Source organism: Onychostruthus taczanowskii, unplaced genomic scaffold (genome assembly GCF_017590055.1).
Source record: "Onychostruthus taczanowskii isolate IOZ18803 unplaced genomic scaffold, ASM1759005v1 scaffold127, whole genome shotgun sequence".
NCBI classification, from domain to species: domain Eukaryota; kingdom Metazoa; phylum Chordata; class Aves; order Passeriformes; family Passeridae; genus Onychostruthus; species Onychostruthus taczanowskii.
In genome coordinates this window covers 1,317,797-1,330,946 of record NW_024498429.1, presented here as the reverse complement: position 1 = coordinate 1,330,946, position 13,150 = coordinate 1,317,797, and the positions used below count along the sequence as shown (strand labels likewise).

Sequence of the window (13,150 nt, the reverse complement as noted above, 5' to 3'; positions counted from 1 at the left end):
TATAATTTCATTGATTTCCTGATGCTTGAGACAAAGCAATAAATTGCAAAAAAGCAGGTAGCATCCAGTTCAGTAAGCAAATCCGCAGAGCAGCTTCAGATTGTTCAGTTGATGAAGTGAGACAAAGAACTCCCTCCTGCATTGTGTCAGGTCTGATGTAACACACACACACCACAACACAAGTCGGGGGATTTTTGCCATTGTCTTCACCCGAGCTAAAGTTTCCACGGGGAGTTCTTCCACTGACAGCTTCCCTGCCCTGTCGGTAATAAACTGTTTGCAGCTCAGGGAAGCAAAGGCAGAGCAGCAGCTCTCCCCACCCGCCGGCTCGGGTGCTGCTCCCTTGGAGGCGCTGGCAATCAAAAGGAACAGGAGAGCTCTGCCTGGGAGGCCCGGCCAGCTGATATTCACAGATCAATAACTCCACCTGGCTATTCTGCTCCCTTTAAGTCTTAGACAATGGAGTTTATTTAACAGAAGCAGCTGGCTTTCCTTAATGTCTGATTTTCTGAGATAACTTAAAATCAGGCATAAGGATAACCACACCAAGCCATGAAATGAAGTTCAGCTTTAATAACACTGGCACAGCTCTTGTGCTCTTAGTTGGAGAAGTGTCAGTCTTTTTGCAGTATATACATGTTACTGCTGGTTGCTATAATTAAGCAAGTATTTTGAAAATTAGCTAGGGAGAAAACCACATCAGGATTGTCAGGCTGTAACTATCCAGTATTTTGAATTTTCACGTATGTAACAGTGAAGACAATGATGGGGCTACTCAGTACAGCAACAGCAGCTTTAACTGCAGTCTTTGTTTGCAAAGCCTGGTACCTCTGTGAGCAGTGCAGCAGTGCTGTGTGTGCTGTGTACCACTGCAAGCACATTTATTCCCCCTGTACAGCCCACACCTAGGGCTGTACCGCTGGTGCACGTGAGTTTCTTCATGTGTCTGACAGAAGAACAACTCCCTGGTGAAGAGGGGGCCAGAAGCATTGCCCCTGCAGCACGGCTGAGATAGGAGCATGGTACTAGGATGTTATTTATCAAGCATAAGCTTTCTAATGGTAAAAGAGTGATTTTTACCATTTGATCCACACTGCTTACTAAAAAGGGCTGTTTCCTTAGACTCCCCAGTATGTTTTTCCCATGGGTTCATACCCAACAAAGTCCATGCTTTCATGACTCGAGTTCCAACAGACTTAGTACAGAAACCTGCTGGCAGCAGAAGCAGAACAGAAACTGAGCGGCCTCAAAAGGCAGAGCAAGGGCAGATTTCTGGCTCAGAAGGACAGAGCTACGGAAGGGCAGTGCTGCTGTAAGTGTGAGCTGCAGCTTCAGCTCTGCAGTTCCTGCTGTAAGGATACCTGCTCAAAATGCTTCCTCGCATGAGCACACGGCCAGGGCTTCCCGGCATGTCCTACCCACTCTGTCAGATTAGTAACAAAGCTATTGAATGTTGTATGGTTAAACAAAAAACCAACCAACCAAACAAAAAACCTCAAATTAAAAACAAAACAACAAAAAAACCCCAAACATAAACCCCCAAAACAAAACAAGATCCCCTTAAAACAAAGTACATTTTCTTGACATGTGCTCTGATGGGCCAACCTTCCAAGCTATCCATGAGCCTCTCCCAGTTTCTCAGGAAGACAAGCTTACAAAAACTGACACTGAGTGGTGCTAAGTCAGTAACAGGAGAGAACAGCATCACACAGGCCCCAGGAACAATCCAAGGAGCTCTGCAGCAGTACACTGGAGGGCAGCAGGTCATGAGATGCCCACTGCCACAAACAAACTTCATCCCAGGCGGGGCAGATGAAGCCTCAAGTTAAAGGTGGTCTGCAAGTGCTCTGTGGGAGGAAGCTCTCTTTGTTCATGGAAGGGATATGTCCATGTGGCACAGCTGACAGCACAGTTCATGTCTGTGCTGACAGCTTTACCAGGGGCTGTGGCTTGAATGGGCTGGAGCTCGAGCTGCTGCTGTGATCCCCCCTCACAGGCAGGGCACATTCCCGGGCAGTGTTTGCTGCTGCAGCAGCGGGAGCAGCAGCAGCGAGGACACCCTGCTGCAGAGGTGCCTTCCACCACTGCACACCTGCGGGCTACAGGTGAAATGTGACTTGTTCCACAAGTACCACGCGTGGTAACAGCTTGTTTAGGAGATGGGCAAAAAGTGTAATGAAAGATGAGAACACAGAAAAGAGCACTTGATTCCCAAGAGTGGTGATGTTTGCTTATGTATGTCCACATGGACGCGGACTACCTCTGTCATGCTGAACAGGTTTGTTTTTCAGGTCTTGCTCTGCACATTTACATGGTTTGTTGGATTTTTTTGCCAGCCACCCCTGCACATACAAGAAAACAGATTGCCAATCAATTGCCCTCCACTGATAGGGACTTTTTTTGAGTACACAGTTGCATTTAATGTTTAATTAGGTCTGATAACAGAATAAAATGTTCTTGGCACAGCAGAGTGCCTATAGCTCAAACCTGAGCCATATTTCTCTCCTCGCACGGTGCTCAGCCCACCGGTGTAAGGACACCCATCAGATACCTATTGTTAGGGCTTTGTCAGGATTTCTGCCATCAACGCCAATGATTGCCAGAGAGCTGCAGCTCAGTTGCAAAAAAACCAAACCAAACCAAACAACCTGTAGGCTAGGCTTTAGTATCGGGGGTCAGGTCTCGTTCAGTTGCCTTTTTGAGGGGCTGTTTTCTGACATCCTTCCCCGTGAGCACACAGATGTAAATAGCAAGCCGTGCCGGGGTGTTCGTTACCGATCAACAGATGAAGCTCTTGCAGTCACACGCACAGTAGCTGCTTTTTTACACTCCCCGTCAGCTCACAGATTGCTTTAGGCCACAATATGTTTATCATATGTCTTAGCGCTGCCTTTTTTTTTTTTTTTTTTTTTTTTTTTTTTTTAAGACTTAATAAATAACTGGCAACAACCCTCAGCTGCCGTGCTGCAAACACAAGTCCTTTCAGCAGAAACACCTGGCCAGCGCTGGGGACTCCGCACAGGTGCGGGGCTGCTCCCGACCCTCGGCCCCCGCAGCGACGCCGGTGTTTGTGCGGGGGAGCCCCGGCCGCAGGTGGGGGTAGAGCCGCCCCTTCCCCACGCGGGACGAGGCCGCGGGTCCTGCCGGAAAGTTCCAGAGAGGGGCGCGGGTGGCGGAGCCCCCCCGGGCCGGGACCCCGAGCGCTCCTGCCCGGGCGCTCGGTGCGCGGCTCCCCGGGGCGGCCCGAGCCCCGTGCCCGGGCGCGGCCGGCCCCAGCCGAGGAGGGAGCTGCCGACCCCGCCGCCGAGCAGCGCCGCGGCCGCCCTCTCCCTGACTGACTCGGGGAAAATCATTGTTTGGCTCCGGCATTAGCTACATTCCAGCGGGACGCAGCGCCCAGTCTCCTTCCTCGCATTCCTGCCCCACACAAAGGAGTCCCTGCCTCGCCGCGCCCCGCGCCGCGCTCGCCGCGCCGCAGAGCCCCTCCGGGCCGGCCGCCGCCTTCGCCCCCGCCCGGGGGTGCGGGCGGGCCGCGGGCCCGCCGCGGGGCGGCCGCCGGGGGCGGCGGGGGCAGGGACCCGCCGAGCGCAAATTCCTCCGCGCAGCGCGCCATTGACTGGACCGAGCAACTTATTTAAGGCTGGAAAGTGACACAGGGGCGCCTCGTCTGCGCCGGCCGCGCTCCGCCGGGCAGCCCGGCCGCACCGAGCCCAGTGCCGCGGCGCGGGATGCCGCCCGGGTGACCGCCCCGAGCCCGGCCGCCGCCTCGCAGCTCTCCGGACAAGGAGCCGCGTCCCGCCGCTGCCCCGCCAGGACCGCGGGAAGGGGCTTTCTTTTGGGGTGCTTTTTGTGTTGCTGGATTTGGGGATTTTTTTTTTTTTTTTTTTTGGTTTTTTTTTTTTTTTTTAACTCCTCTTCTTTCTCCGCTCCGGGCTGCGCTTTCGCGGAGAGTTCACCGCCCTTCCCCGCCCCGCGCCGCCGGGCTCCGGCAGAGCATGGAGAAGTACGAGGAGGACATGGCACTGAAGGCCACCAAGTTCATGGAGGACCTGTCCCTGTACGAGCCCTGCCCGGAGGGTCCGTACGGCCGGGGCGGCCGCCGGGACCTGGTGCTGCACCCCGACCTGGAGGAGACCAAGCGGGTCATCGCCGCCCACATGACGGCGGAGCAGCGGGGCCGGAAGATGAACGGCACCGCCGCGCCGCCGCCGCCCGCCGAAGGCTTCCCCGCCGCCGCCCCCTGCGGCAAAGCCGCCCCGCTCCGCGCCAACGGCCGCGCCGCCAACGAGCCGGGCGCGGGCCCGCCGTGCTGCGAGGAGGGGCTGTGCACCCGCTCCGAGGTGGCGCTGCCCTGCTACAGCGGCTTCGCCGACAAGGGCAAGCGCTACTCGGCCGAGGGCTACCGCTACGCCGCGGGCAGCGCCTACGAGGGCGGCTACGTGGCCAAAGGCGGCGGGCGGGCGCCCGGCGGCCCGGACGGCAAGTTCGGCGCCGCCAGCCCGCGGGCCAGCCTGGCCGCCGCCTCGCCGGGCCCCGCCGCCGAGCACGGCAAGTTCTCCAGCCCGCGCTCCAGCCTGGGCGGCGCGGTCGCGCTGCCCTACGAGAAGTTCTCCAGCCCCCGCTCCAGCCTGGTGGTGCCCGGGCAGGACAAGTACGGCAGCCCCCGCGCCAGCCTGGTGCAGTACGACGGAGCCGCCCTCAGCCCCCGCTCCAGCTACGCCAGCACGGCCAGCGACACCAGCAAACACTCCAGCCCCCGCGCCAGCCTCACCGGCTACGACGGCGGCGGCAGCAAGCCCAGCAGCAACCGCACCAGCGGCATCAGCATGGGCTACGACCAGCGCCACGCCAGCCCCCGCTCCAGCACCGCCAGCCAGTACTCCTGCACCGCCAGCCCCCGCTCCAGCTACTCGGACTCCAGGTACGGCCCGCCGGGCAGCGCCGAGCCCGAGGGCGCGGGCGGCACCGGGCTCGCCCTCGCTAGCCCCCGCTCCAGCCTGTGCGGCCCCGAAGGCCGCGGCTCTGCCGGCCCCGCCGTGGTCAGCCCCCGCTCCAGCATCTCCAGCCAGAGCTCGCGGAGCTCCCGGGGCTCCATGAGTGCCTATCCCGAGCTGCAGCTGCCGTCGCCCCGCTCGTCCCTGCTGGGGCCCGGCCTGCAGGAGGACGGCGCCGTGCCCGAGCTGGGGGACGTGTACCACCGCATCCATGCGCAGTCCCCGCCGCGGCACGACCAGCAGCACCCGGCCGGCGCCCCCGAGCCGCCGCCCCCCTACGCCTACAGCCCGACCAAAGGCTCCGCTTCGGCTCCCAAATTCAAGCTCCCCTACCAGGTGACGCCGTGCCGGGAGAGCGGCCCCAGCCAGGCGGAGAGACGGCTGGAGGCGCTGACGCTGGAGCTGGAGAAGGAGCTGGAGATGCACATGAAGAAGGAGTACTTCGGTGAGTGGGGCGGGGGGAGTGGGCGGCTGGAGGGCGGCGGTGTGCGGGGCCTGCCGCGTCGGGCGGCTTCGGCCGTGGAGAAGGCGGGTTGCAATGCCCGGGGCTGTTCTGGACCAGGTGCCTGCTGAAGTCTCACATGGCCACAGACACTGTCTGGTGTCCGAAGCGCCTGCACCATAGTTCACTCCCGGTATGTGAACTCTATCCCGTCTATTCCTAACGCGGTTTGCCGGGATGTGTGATGCTTCCCTTTCATGTGCGCTTGGGAAACAAGTGTCTGAAGTGTGACGAGAGCTGCTTGTGCACTCGGGGGTTACAGTGACTCTCGTTTGTCCCCCTTCCCCACGGCTGCTGAAGTCTCTCTGCTAGCTTCCAGCGTTCCAGAGGATGTGGTGTTTGCGATCCTGCTCTCAGTCTGTGGTAACTTTTGTAGATGAGTATGGCTGGTGCCATCATCATGAGTTCTTAGTGCTTCGTTCAATGAAATCTTTGTGCTCGTTCAGAGTACCTGTGGGTACAGCGTTGTTCCTGCCCTGCGAGGCCTCGCAGGGTCTGCTCAGCACATAGGGGAGTTTGGACGACAGGAGCCCTCGGCCCTTGCCGAGGTTAAGTCGGCCTGTTGGTCACCTCCTGAATTTTTGTTGCTTTTTTTATCGAAGAAAAGTAACTCCTTGAAATGTGTGTATTCTTGAAATGCGGATGAGTGCGCGCGTTTTATACAGCCACAGTAGTTAGGCTTAGGCTCCCCTGTCTGCCCGTCTTTGTACTGGATGACAAAGGCTAAAAACACCCATGAAAAGCTGATCCCGGAGCGTGCCGATAGTGCCCGGCTCTCCTGCGCAGGTGAGCGGCAGCTGCGGGAGCGGGCAGCCCTCGGGAGCAGCTCGATCGTTCCCCGCTCGAGCGAGAGCTCTGCACGGGGATGGCAGAGCTCCCGCAGGGGAGGGAGGGACGTGAGGGGAAGGTGAGGGGGTGTGGATGAGCCAGCCCCATCCGAGGCCTTTGGGGGAATGGTTGTCTCCGTGCTTTGTGTGCGTTCCTGAGGATGGAGCCGTGTGTCACCTCGGTCGCTGACTCAGTCGCGAGGCTCAGTGTGCTTCTGGCGCAGCACTGGGGTGCTCTGCAGGGAGGGAAGGAGTTGCAGGGCTGCCTTCATTGTCTGGGAGAGAGAGACCTGGGCCGGCCAGTGGAGGTAGCTAAGTGAGCAGCGACCTCTCTACCGGGAAAACCTTGCTGTAAACTGCAGTGGCAGAGTTTCTCCAAGCTTTTGTGCCCAGACAAAGGAGGCTGAATGCAGTGCTTACTGCCTTCCTTCACGCGTCTAGCGCTGACGAGGAAGCTGATGGATCACCGCTGGATGTTTTGCAGTGTTGGCACCTGGCTCGATGCTCCTCAGCAGCTGAGGATGCTGCTGAGGGCAGTTCTGGTTCCCTTCAGAGGGCTGCAGAAGCTGCGTGGGGCTTGTAACACACGAACTGCAGGAAATGTTCCCTTCAATATTCCCATGGTTTGCAGTGAGAGACTGAGGAATAAAATGTAAGAGTAAGAACAAGTTACCTGTCCTGAGCCTCCGGGAGGTGTTTCCAGTGGCCTGGGAAAGCTGAGGGTGTGATCAGGGGCTCCAGGAGCAAATGCGGGGAGTCTGTGTTGGGGATAGATTTTCGTGTTTCTCAGAGTTCGGCTGTTGCAGGTGCCCCTGCTTGCACGTGTGCTCCCAAGCTCAGGGGATGCTCCCAGTGCAGGGTGAGCAGTGCTTGGGCAGCCTCTGAGCTGCTTTGGAGGCTCCTGCTGTGGCAGCACCAAGAACCACTACTGTGACTTCCACCCTGGAAGCAGATGAAACCCAGAAAACTGGGCTGCTTTGAAAGTTAATTTCTATGAGCTGCTGAGGTTTTGATAAATCCTGCTGGATTTCATCCCACCTTTTTGGTTCAGATGATCCATGTAGGTGAATGCTGAGTTTTGGCTGAGCCAGTGCATGAGAGACTGGCAGGGCTGACCACAGGCTGTTGGGTCAGAGTGAAGGAGAGTGAGAACAGAATAGGGAGAAATCTGGTTTTAGTTCGACTTAAGACACTGAGGGTGTCTTAATAAAAGGAAGCAAGGAAAATGCCTTGATTTTCATTGCAGTTGGTACATGCTGCAGCTGTGAGGTGTCTGCATGGCACTCTCCAGAGGCAGTGGTGGGTGTCTTTGGTGCCTGTGGAGAGCAAAGTGTTGAGCCAATAGGTCCAACAAGGTAGAGGGGACAGAGATGCTTTACTGCTTCTTAATCAGATGAGCTTGATTGCCTAATGAGTAAATGCTGATATGAGGACACCAGGTATTTACTGTGCTCTGTGTCTGTCATCATGTTGTTGTTGTCTGCCCCCATACCCCCAGTAAAATTAAAAATTGAGCAGTGTGCTATTTTGGAACTGAGACCAAGGGACTAGCCAGATTGGAGGAGGACCAGCTCTACTCTGCCTCCATGCTGGTCGTGGGTCAGTTTGTGTGAGTGCTACCCCAAGGGTGCTGGTGCTGGCAGGCCCTGGCTGCTTTCCCACACCTCCCTGCTCTGCTTCAGGAGGGACCCATAGTCTGGGAGAGATAAATATGAGATGGGGAGAAGTGCAGGCTCTGATCTCCAGAGAGGCTCTGGGGGAGCCAAGCCAAGCAGGGTGCAAGCCCTCAGGTCTGCCTGTGCTGCTCTGCAGCCCTGACAGTGCTGTGCTGGGAGCTTTGTTTTTTACTGCTCCAGCCTCTCCATCCTCCCCTTCCTTCTCCCAGGCTGCAGTGCATCTGGAGGGAGCAGGAAGATGCCCTCCTGCACTTGGTTTAATCCGAGTAAAGATGCCAGTGCTGCCAAAAGGAAGGCTCTGCATCTGCCCAGTTGCACAGGTAAGGCACAGCACCATTCCGCTTCCACGTGCTCCCACCAGCACCTTGCAGCCACCTGCACTCACTGATCTGGCAGAAACAAAACCTGCAGAGAAGAGGGGGGTTGTTTGGGGCTGGACTGGCGAGTTGCTCCAGCTCATCCTTGTCAAAGAGATGGCTGGAGCTGACCCAAAGCAGAGGGTGCAGACAGGGCTCCAGGAAGCCAAGACCCTTCTTTTGGCAGCAGCTGAATTGGGTGAAGCTGTGAGACTTTGTTCCCTTGTAGCTGCTTCCTGTGCATTCCCTGTCCAAACCTCTTGCTCCTCAACCCTCCGAGACCCCCTGTCAAGGTATGACAGTTTAGTAGATGTCGTTGGTTTAGTGGCAGATGCTGAGAAGTGAGGTAATAAAAAAGTACTTTCACTCATTTTCGTAACTCTTTTGAGCTGAACATTGATATGAGGTGAGGTAAAAAGTTGTTTCAGGAATGTTTTTTAAATGGAATGTTCATCCCGAGGTGTCAGCAGGACATTGGTGGGTGTTGGAAAGTCATGCTGTTTTCTTTGCAGAATACTTCAGTCTGATGTCTAGGTGTTGGAAAAAAAGTGAAAGGTTAAAGTTGTGTTTTGGCACACCCATCCAAGTCATGCATCCTTGTGGAACTCACTGTAAACATGTGACTTGTTACCTGCCAGACAGGGAAAGGTCCATGTGGAGCACTTGGGCTGTTTGGCTGTTATTTTTGCAGCAGATCTCTCTGCTGGAGTGTTGTCAGCAGTGCAGGGTGGGTGCAGGCAGCACTCACACACTGCTGGCAGCCCCTGCTGAGCTGCAGCCATCCCCCCAGCAAGGATTCTGCTCGCCTTGGCCATGGTGATGGAATCCGGCATTGTCCTCTCCTAAAGCTGCAAGAGGTGCCTGATCCTGGGGAGATGGGGAGTGCATGCCTGCCTGTGCCAAGTCCAGAGAGACAAGCAAATCTGCAGCTCTGCCTTGTCCTTCAGCTCCCCTTGTGCAGGCAGTGCTCTCTGTGAAGGTGCTTCTCCCCATCTCTGCACATCCAGAGCCTCCCCCAGTCCTGGCTGCCAGCTCACCCCTCTCCCCTCAGCTGAGATGCAGAACAGAGTTCAGACCACGTGTGGTGCTCCCCAGTGAGAACAAGTGATCCTGTCCCAGGGCAGAGCTCCCGCAGGGGAGGGAGGGACGTGAGGGGAAGGTGAGGGGGTGTGGATGAGCCAGCCCCATCCGAGGCCTTTGGGGGAATGGTTGTCTCCGTGCTTTGTGTGCGTTCCTGAGGATGGAGCCGTGTGTCACCTCGGTCGCTGACTCAGTCGCGAGGCTCAGTGTGCTTCTGGCGCAGCACTGGGGTGCTCTGCAGGGAGGGAAGGAGTTGCAGGGCTGCCTTCATTGTCTGGGAGAGAGAGACCTGGGCCGGCCAGTGGAGGTAGCTAAGTGAGCAGCGACCTCTCTACCGGGAAAACCTTGCTGTAAACTGCAGTGGCAGAGTTTCTCCAAGCTTTTGTGCCCAGACAAAGGAGGCTGAATGCAGTGCTTACTGCCTTCCTTCACGCGTCTAGCGCTGACGAGGAAGCTGATGGATCACCGCTGGATGTTTTGCAGTGTTGGCACCTGGCTCGATGCTCCTCAGCAGCTGAGGATGCTGCTGAGGGCAGTTCTGGTTCCCTTCAGAGGGCTGCAGAAGCTGCGTGGGGCTTGTAACACACGAACTGCAGGAAATGTTCCCTTCAATATTCCCATGGTTTGCAGTGAGAGACTGAGGAATAAAATGTAAGAGTAAGAACAAGTTACCTGTCCTGAGCCTCCGGGAGGTGTTTCCAGTGGCCTGGGAAAGCTGAGGGTGTGATCAGGGGCTCCAGGAGCAAATGCGGGGAGTCTGTGTTGGGGATAGATTTTCGTGTTTCTCAGAGTTCGGCTGTTGCAGGTGCCCCTGCTTGCACGTGTGCTCCCAAGCTCAGGGGATGCTCCCAGTGCAGGGTGAGCAGTGCTTGGGCAGCCTCTGAGCTGCTTTGGAGGCTCCTGCTGTGGCAGCACCAAGAACCACTACTGTGACTTCCACCCTGGAAGCAGATGAAACCCAGAAAACTGGGCTGCTTTGAAAGTTAATTTCTATGAGCTGCTGAGGTTTTGATAAATCCTGCTGGATTTCATCCCACCTTTTTGGTTCAGATGATCCATGTAGGTGAATGCTGAGTTTTGGCTGAGCCAGTGCATGAGAGACTGGCAGGGCTGACCACAGGCTGTTGGGTCAGAGTGAAGGAGAGTGAGAACAGAATAGGGAGAAATCTGGTTTTAGTTCGACTTAAGACACTGAGGGTGTCTTAATAAAAGGAAGCAAGGAAAATGCCTTGATTTTCATTGCAGTTGGTACATGCTGCAGCTGTGAGGTGTCTGCATGGCACTCTCCAGAGGCAGTGGTGGGTGTCTTTGGTGCCTGTGGAGAGCAAAGTGTTGAGCCAATAGGTCCAACAAGGTAGAGGGGACAGAGATGCTTTACTGCTTCTTAATCAGATGAGCTTGATTGCCTAATGAGTAAATGCTGATATGAGGACACCAGGTATTTACTGTGCTCTGTGTCTGTCATCATGTTGTTGTTGTCTGCCCCCATACCCCCAGTAAAATTAAAAATTGAGCAGTGTGCTATTTTGGAACTGAGTTCAAGGGACTAGCCAGCTCTTCTTGGAGGAGGACCAGCTCTACTCTGCCTCCATGCTGGTCGTGGGTCAGTTTGTGTGAGTGATACCCCAAGGGTGCTGGTGCTGGCAGGCCCTGGCTGCTTTCCCACACCTCCCTGCTCTGCTTCAGGAGGGACCCATAGTCTGGGAGAGATAAATATGAGATGGGGAGAAGTGCAGGCTCTGATCTCCAGAGAGGCTCTGGGGGAGCCAAGCCAAGCAGGGTGCAAGCCCTCAGGTCTGCCTGTGCTGCTCTGCAGCCCTGACAGTGCTGTGCTGGGAGCTTTGTTTTTTACTGCTCCAGCCTCTCCATCCTCCCCTTCCTTCTCCCAGGCTGCAGTGCATCTGGAGGGAGCAGGAAGATGCCCTCCTGCACTTGGTTTAATCCGAGTAAAGATGCCAGTGCTGCCAAAAGGAAGGCTCTGCATCTGCCCAGTTGCACAGGTAAGGCACAGCACCATTCCGCTTCCACGTGCTCCCACCAGCACCTTGCAGCCACCTGCACTCACTGATCTGGCAGAAACAAAACCTGCAGAGAAGAGGGGGGTTGTTTGGGGCTGGACTGGCGAGTTGCTCCAGCTCATCCTTGTCAAAGAGATGGCTGGAGCTGACCCAAAGCAGAGGGTGCAGACAGGGCTCCAGGAAGCCAAGACCCTTCTTTTGGCAGCAGCTGAATTGGGTGAAGCTGTGAGACTTTGTTCCCTTGTAGCTGCTTCCTGTGCATTCCCTGTCCAAACCTCTTGCTCCTCAACCCTCCGAGACCCCCTGTCAAGGTATGACAGTTTAGTAGATGTCGTTGGTTTAGTGGCAGATGCTGAGAAGTGAGGTAATAAAAAAGTACTTTCACTCATTTTCGTAACTCTTTTGAGCTGAACATTGATATGAGGTGAGGTAAAAAGTTGTTTCAGGAATGTTTTTTAAATGGAATGTTCATCCCGAGGTGTCAGCAGGACATTGGTGGGTGTTGGAAAGTCATGCTGTTTTCTTTGCAGAATACTTCAGTCTGATGTCTAGGTGTTGGAAAAAAAGTGAAAGGTTAAAGTTGTGTTTTGGCACACCCATCCAAGTCATGCATCCTTGTGGAACTCACTGTAAACATGTGACTTGTTACCTGCCAGACAGGGAAAGGTCCATGTGGAGCACTTGGGCTGTTTGGCTGTTATTTTTGCAGCAGATCTCTCTGCTGGAGTGTTGTCAGCAGTGCAGGGTGGGTGCAGGCAGCACTCACACACTGCTGGCAGCCCCTGCTGAGCTGCAGCCATCCCCCCAGCAAGGATTCTGCTCGCCTTGGCCATGGTGATGGAATCCGGCATTGTCCTCTCCTAAAGCTGCAAGAGGTGCCTGATCCTGGGGAGATGGGGAGTGCATGCCTGCCTGTGCCAAGTCCAGAGAGACAAGCAAATCTGCAGCTCTGCCTTGTCCTTCAGCTCCCCTTGTGCAGGCAGTGCTCTCTGTGAAGGTGCTTCTCCCCATCTCTGCACATCCAGAGCCTCCCCCAGTCCTGGCTGCCAGCTCACCCCTCTCCCCTCAGCTGAGATGCAGAACAGAGTTCAGACCACGTGTGGTGCTCCCCAGTGAGAACAAGTGATCCTGTCCCAGAGCTGCCACCTTCCCTGCCTTCCGTGGGCAGCTTTGTCCTCATCCTGCAGGAAAAACCAGGGGACCTGAAGGAGGTTTCAGGGGAAGCAGGGGTGTCAGGCTGAGACACAAAGCCTGGATTCTGCTAATAATGCAGTACTCAGTTTAGCACAGCCCTGGTGAGTAGCCTTGACTTTTGAGAGCTCTCTCTTTCCAGAAAGCCATCCAGCAGTACCAGCACGTTTTCTGGAGCACCACCAAGAAGCTGATAACATGGTGTTGAAAAGCCTTTGGCTTGGTAGGTGAGGGAAGGGAAGGGAAGACTGGGTGAAGGGAGGAAATAAATCTCTAGAGCCATCCAGGCTCTCTCTGCCCTTTTTGTGCGTAGTCATCCAAGTAAATCTGGATTTGAGCCCTGCAGTATGCTCATGAATTCCGAGTTGTATATTTGTGCTTGTTCTGTGTGTGCAGGTTGATGTGATGGAAGGGTGTTTATGCAAGTGAGATAAAAATTAAGACAGGTAACAGTGGTAAGTCTCTAAAAGCTGTATTACGCAGAGAATGAAGTTTGAAAATTTGAA

General features: G+C 55.7%; 1 protein-coding gene across 2 annotated transcripts in view; it reads left to right on the top strand.

Annotated features, from left to right (window-relative positions):
• Positions 1–3,652: 3,652 nt before the first annotated feature.
• The window catches only part of LOC121331642 (WT1 interacting protein), an 82,138-nt gene continuing 72,640 nt past the window's right edge, over positions 3,653–13,150 (top strand). Inside the window, exon 1 of one of the 2 annotated variants that reach the window (XM_041396251.1) lies at positions 3,653–5,439. In XM_041396251.1, the coding sequence (XP_041252185.1) occupies positions 3,996–5,439 (1,444 nt within the window). In that variant the 5' untranslated portion in view covers positions 3,653–3,995. The other variant, XM_041396252.1, reaches the window with a different exon arrangement.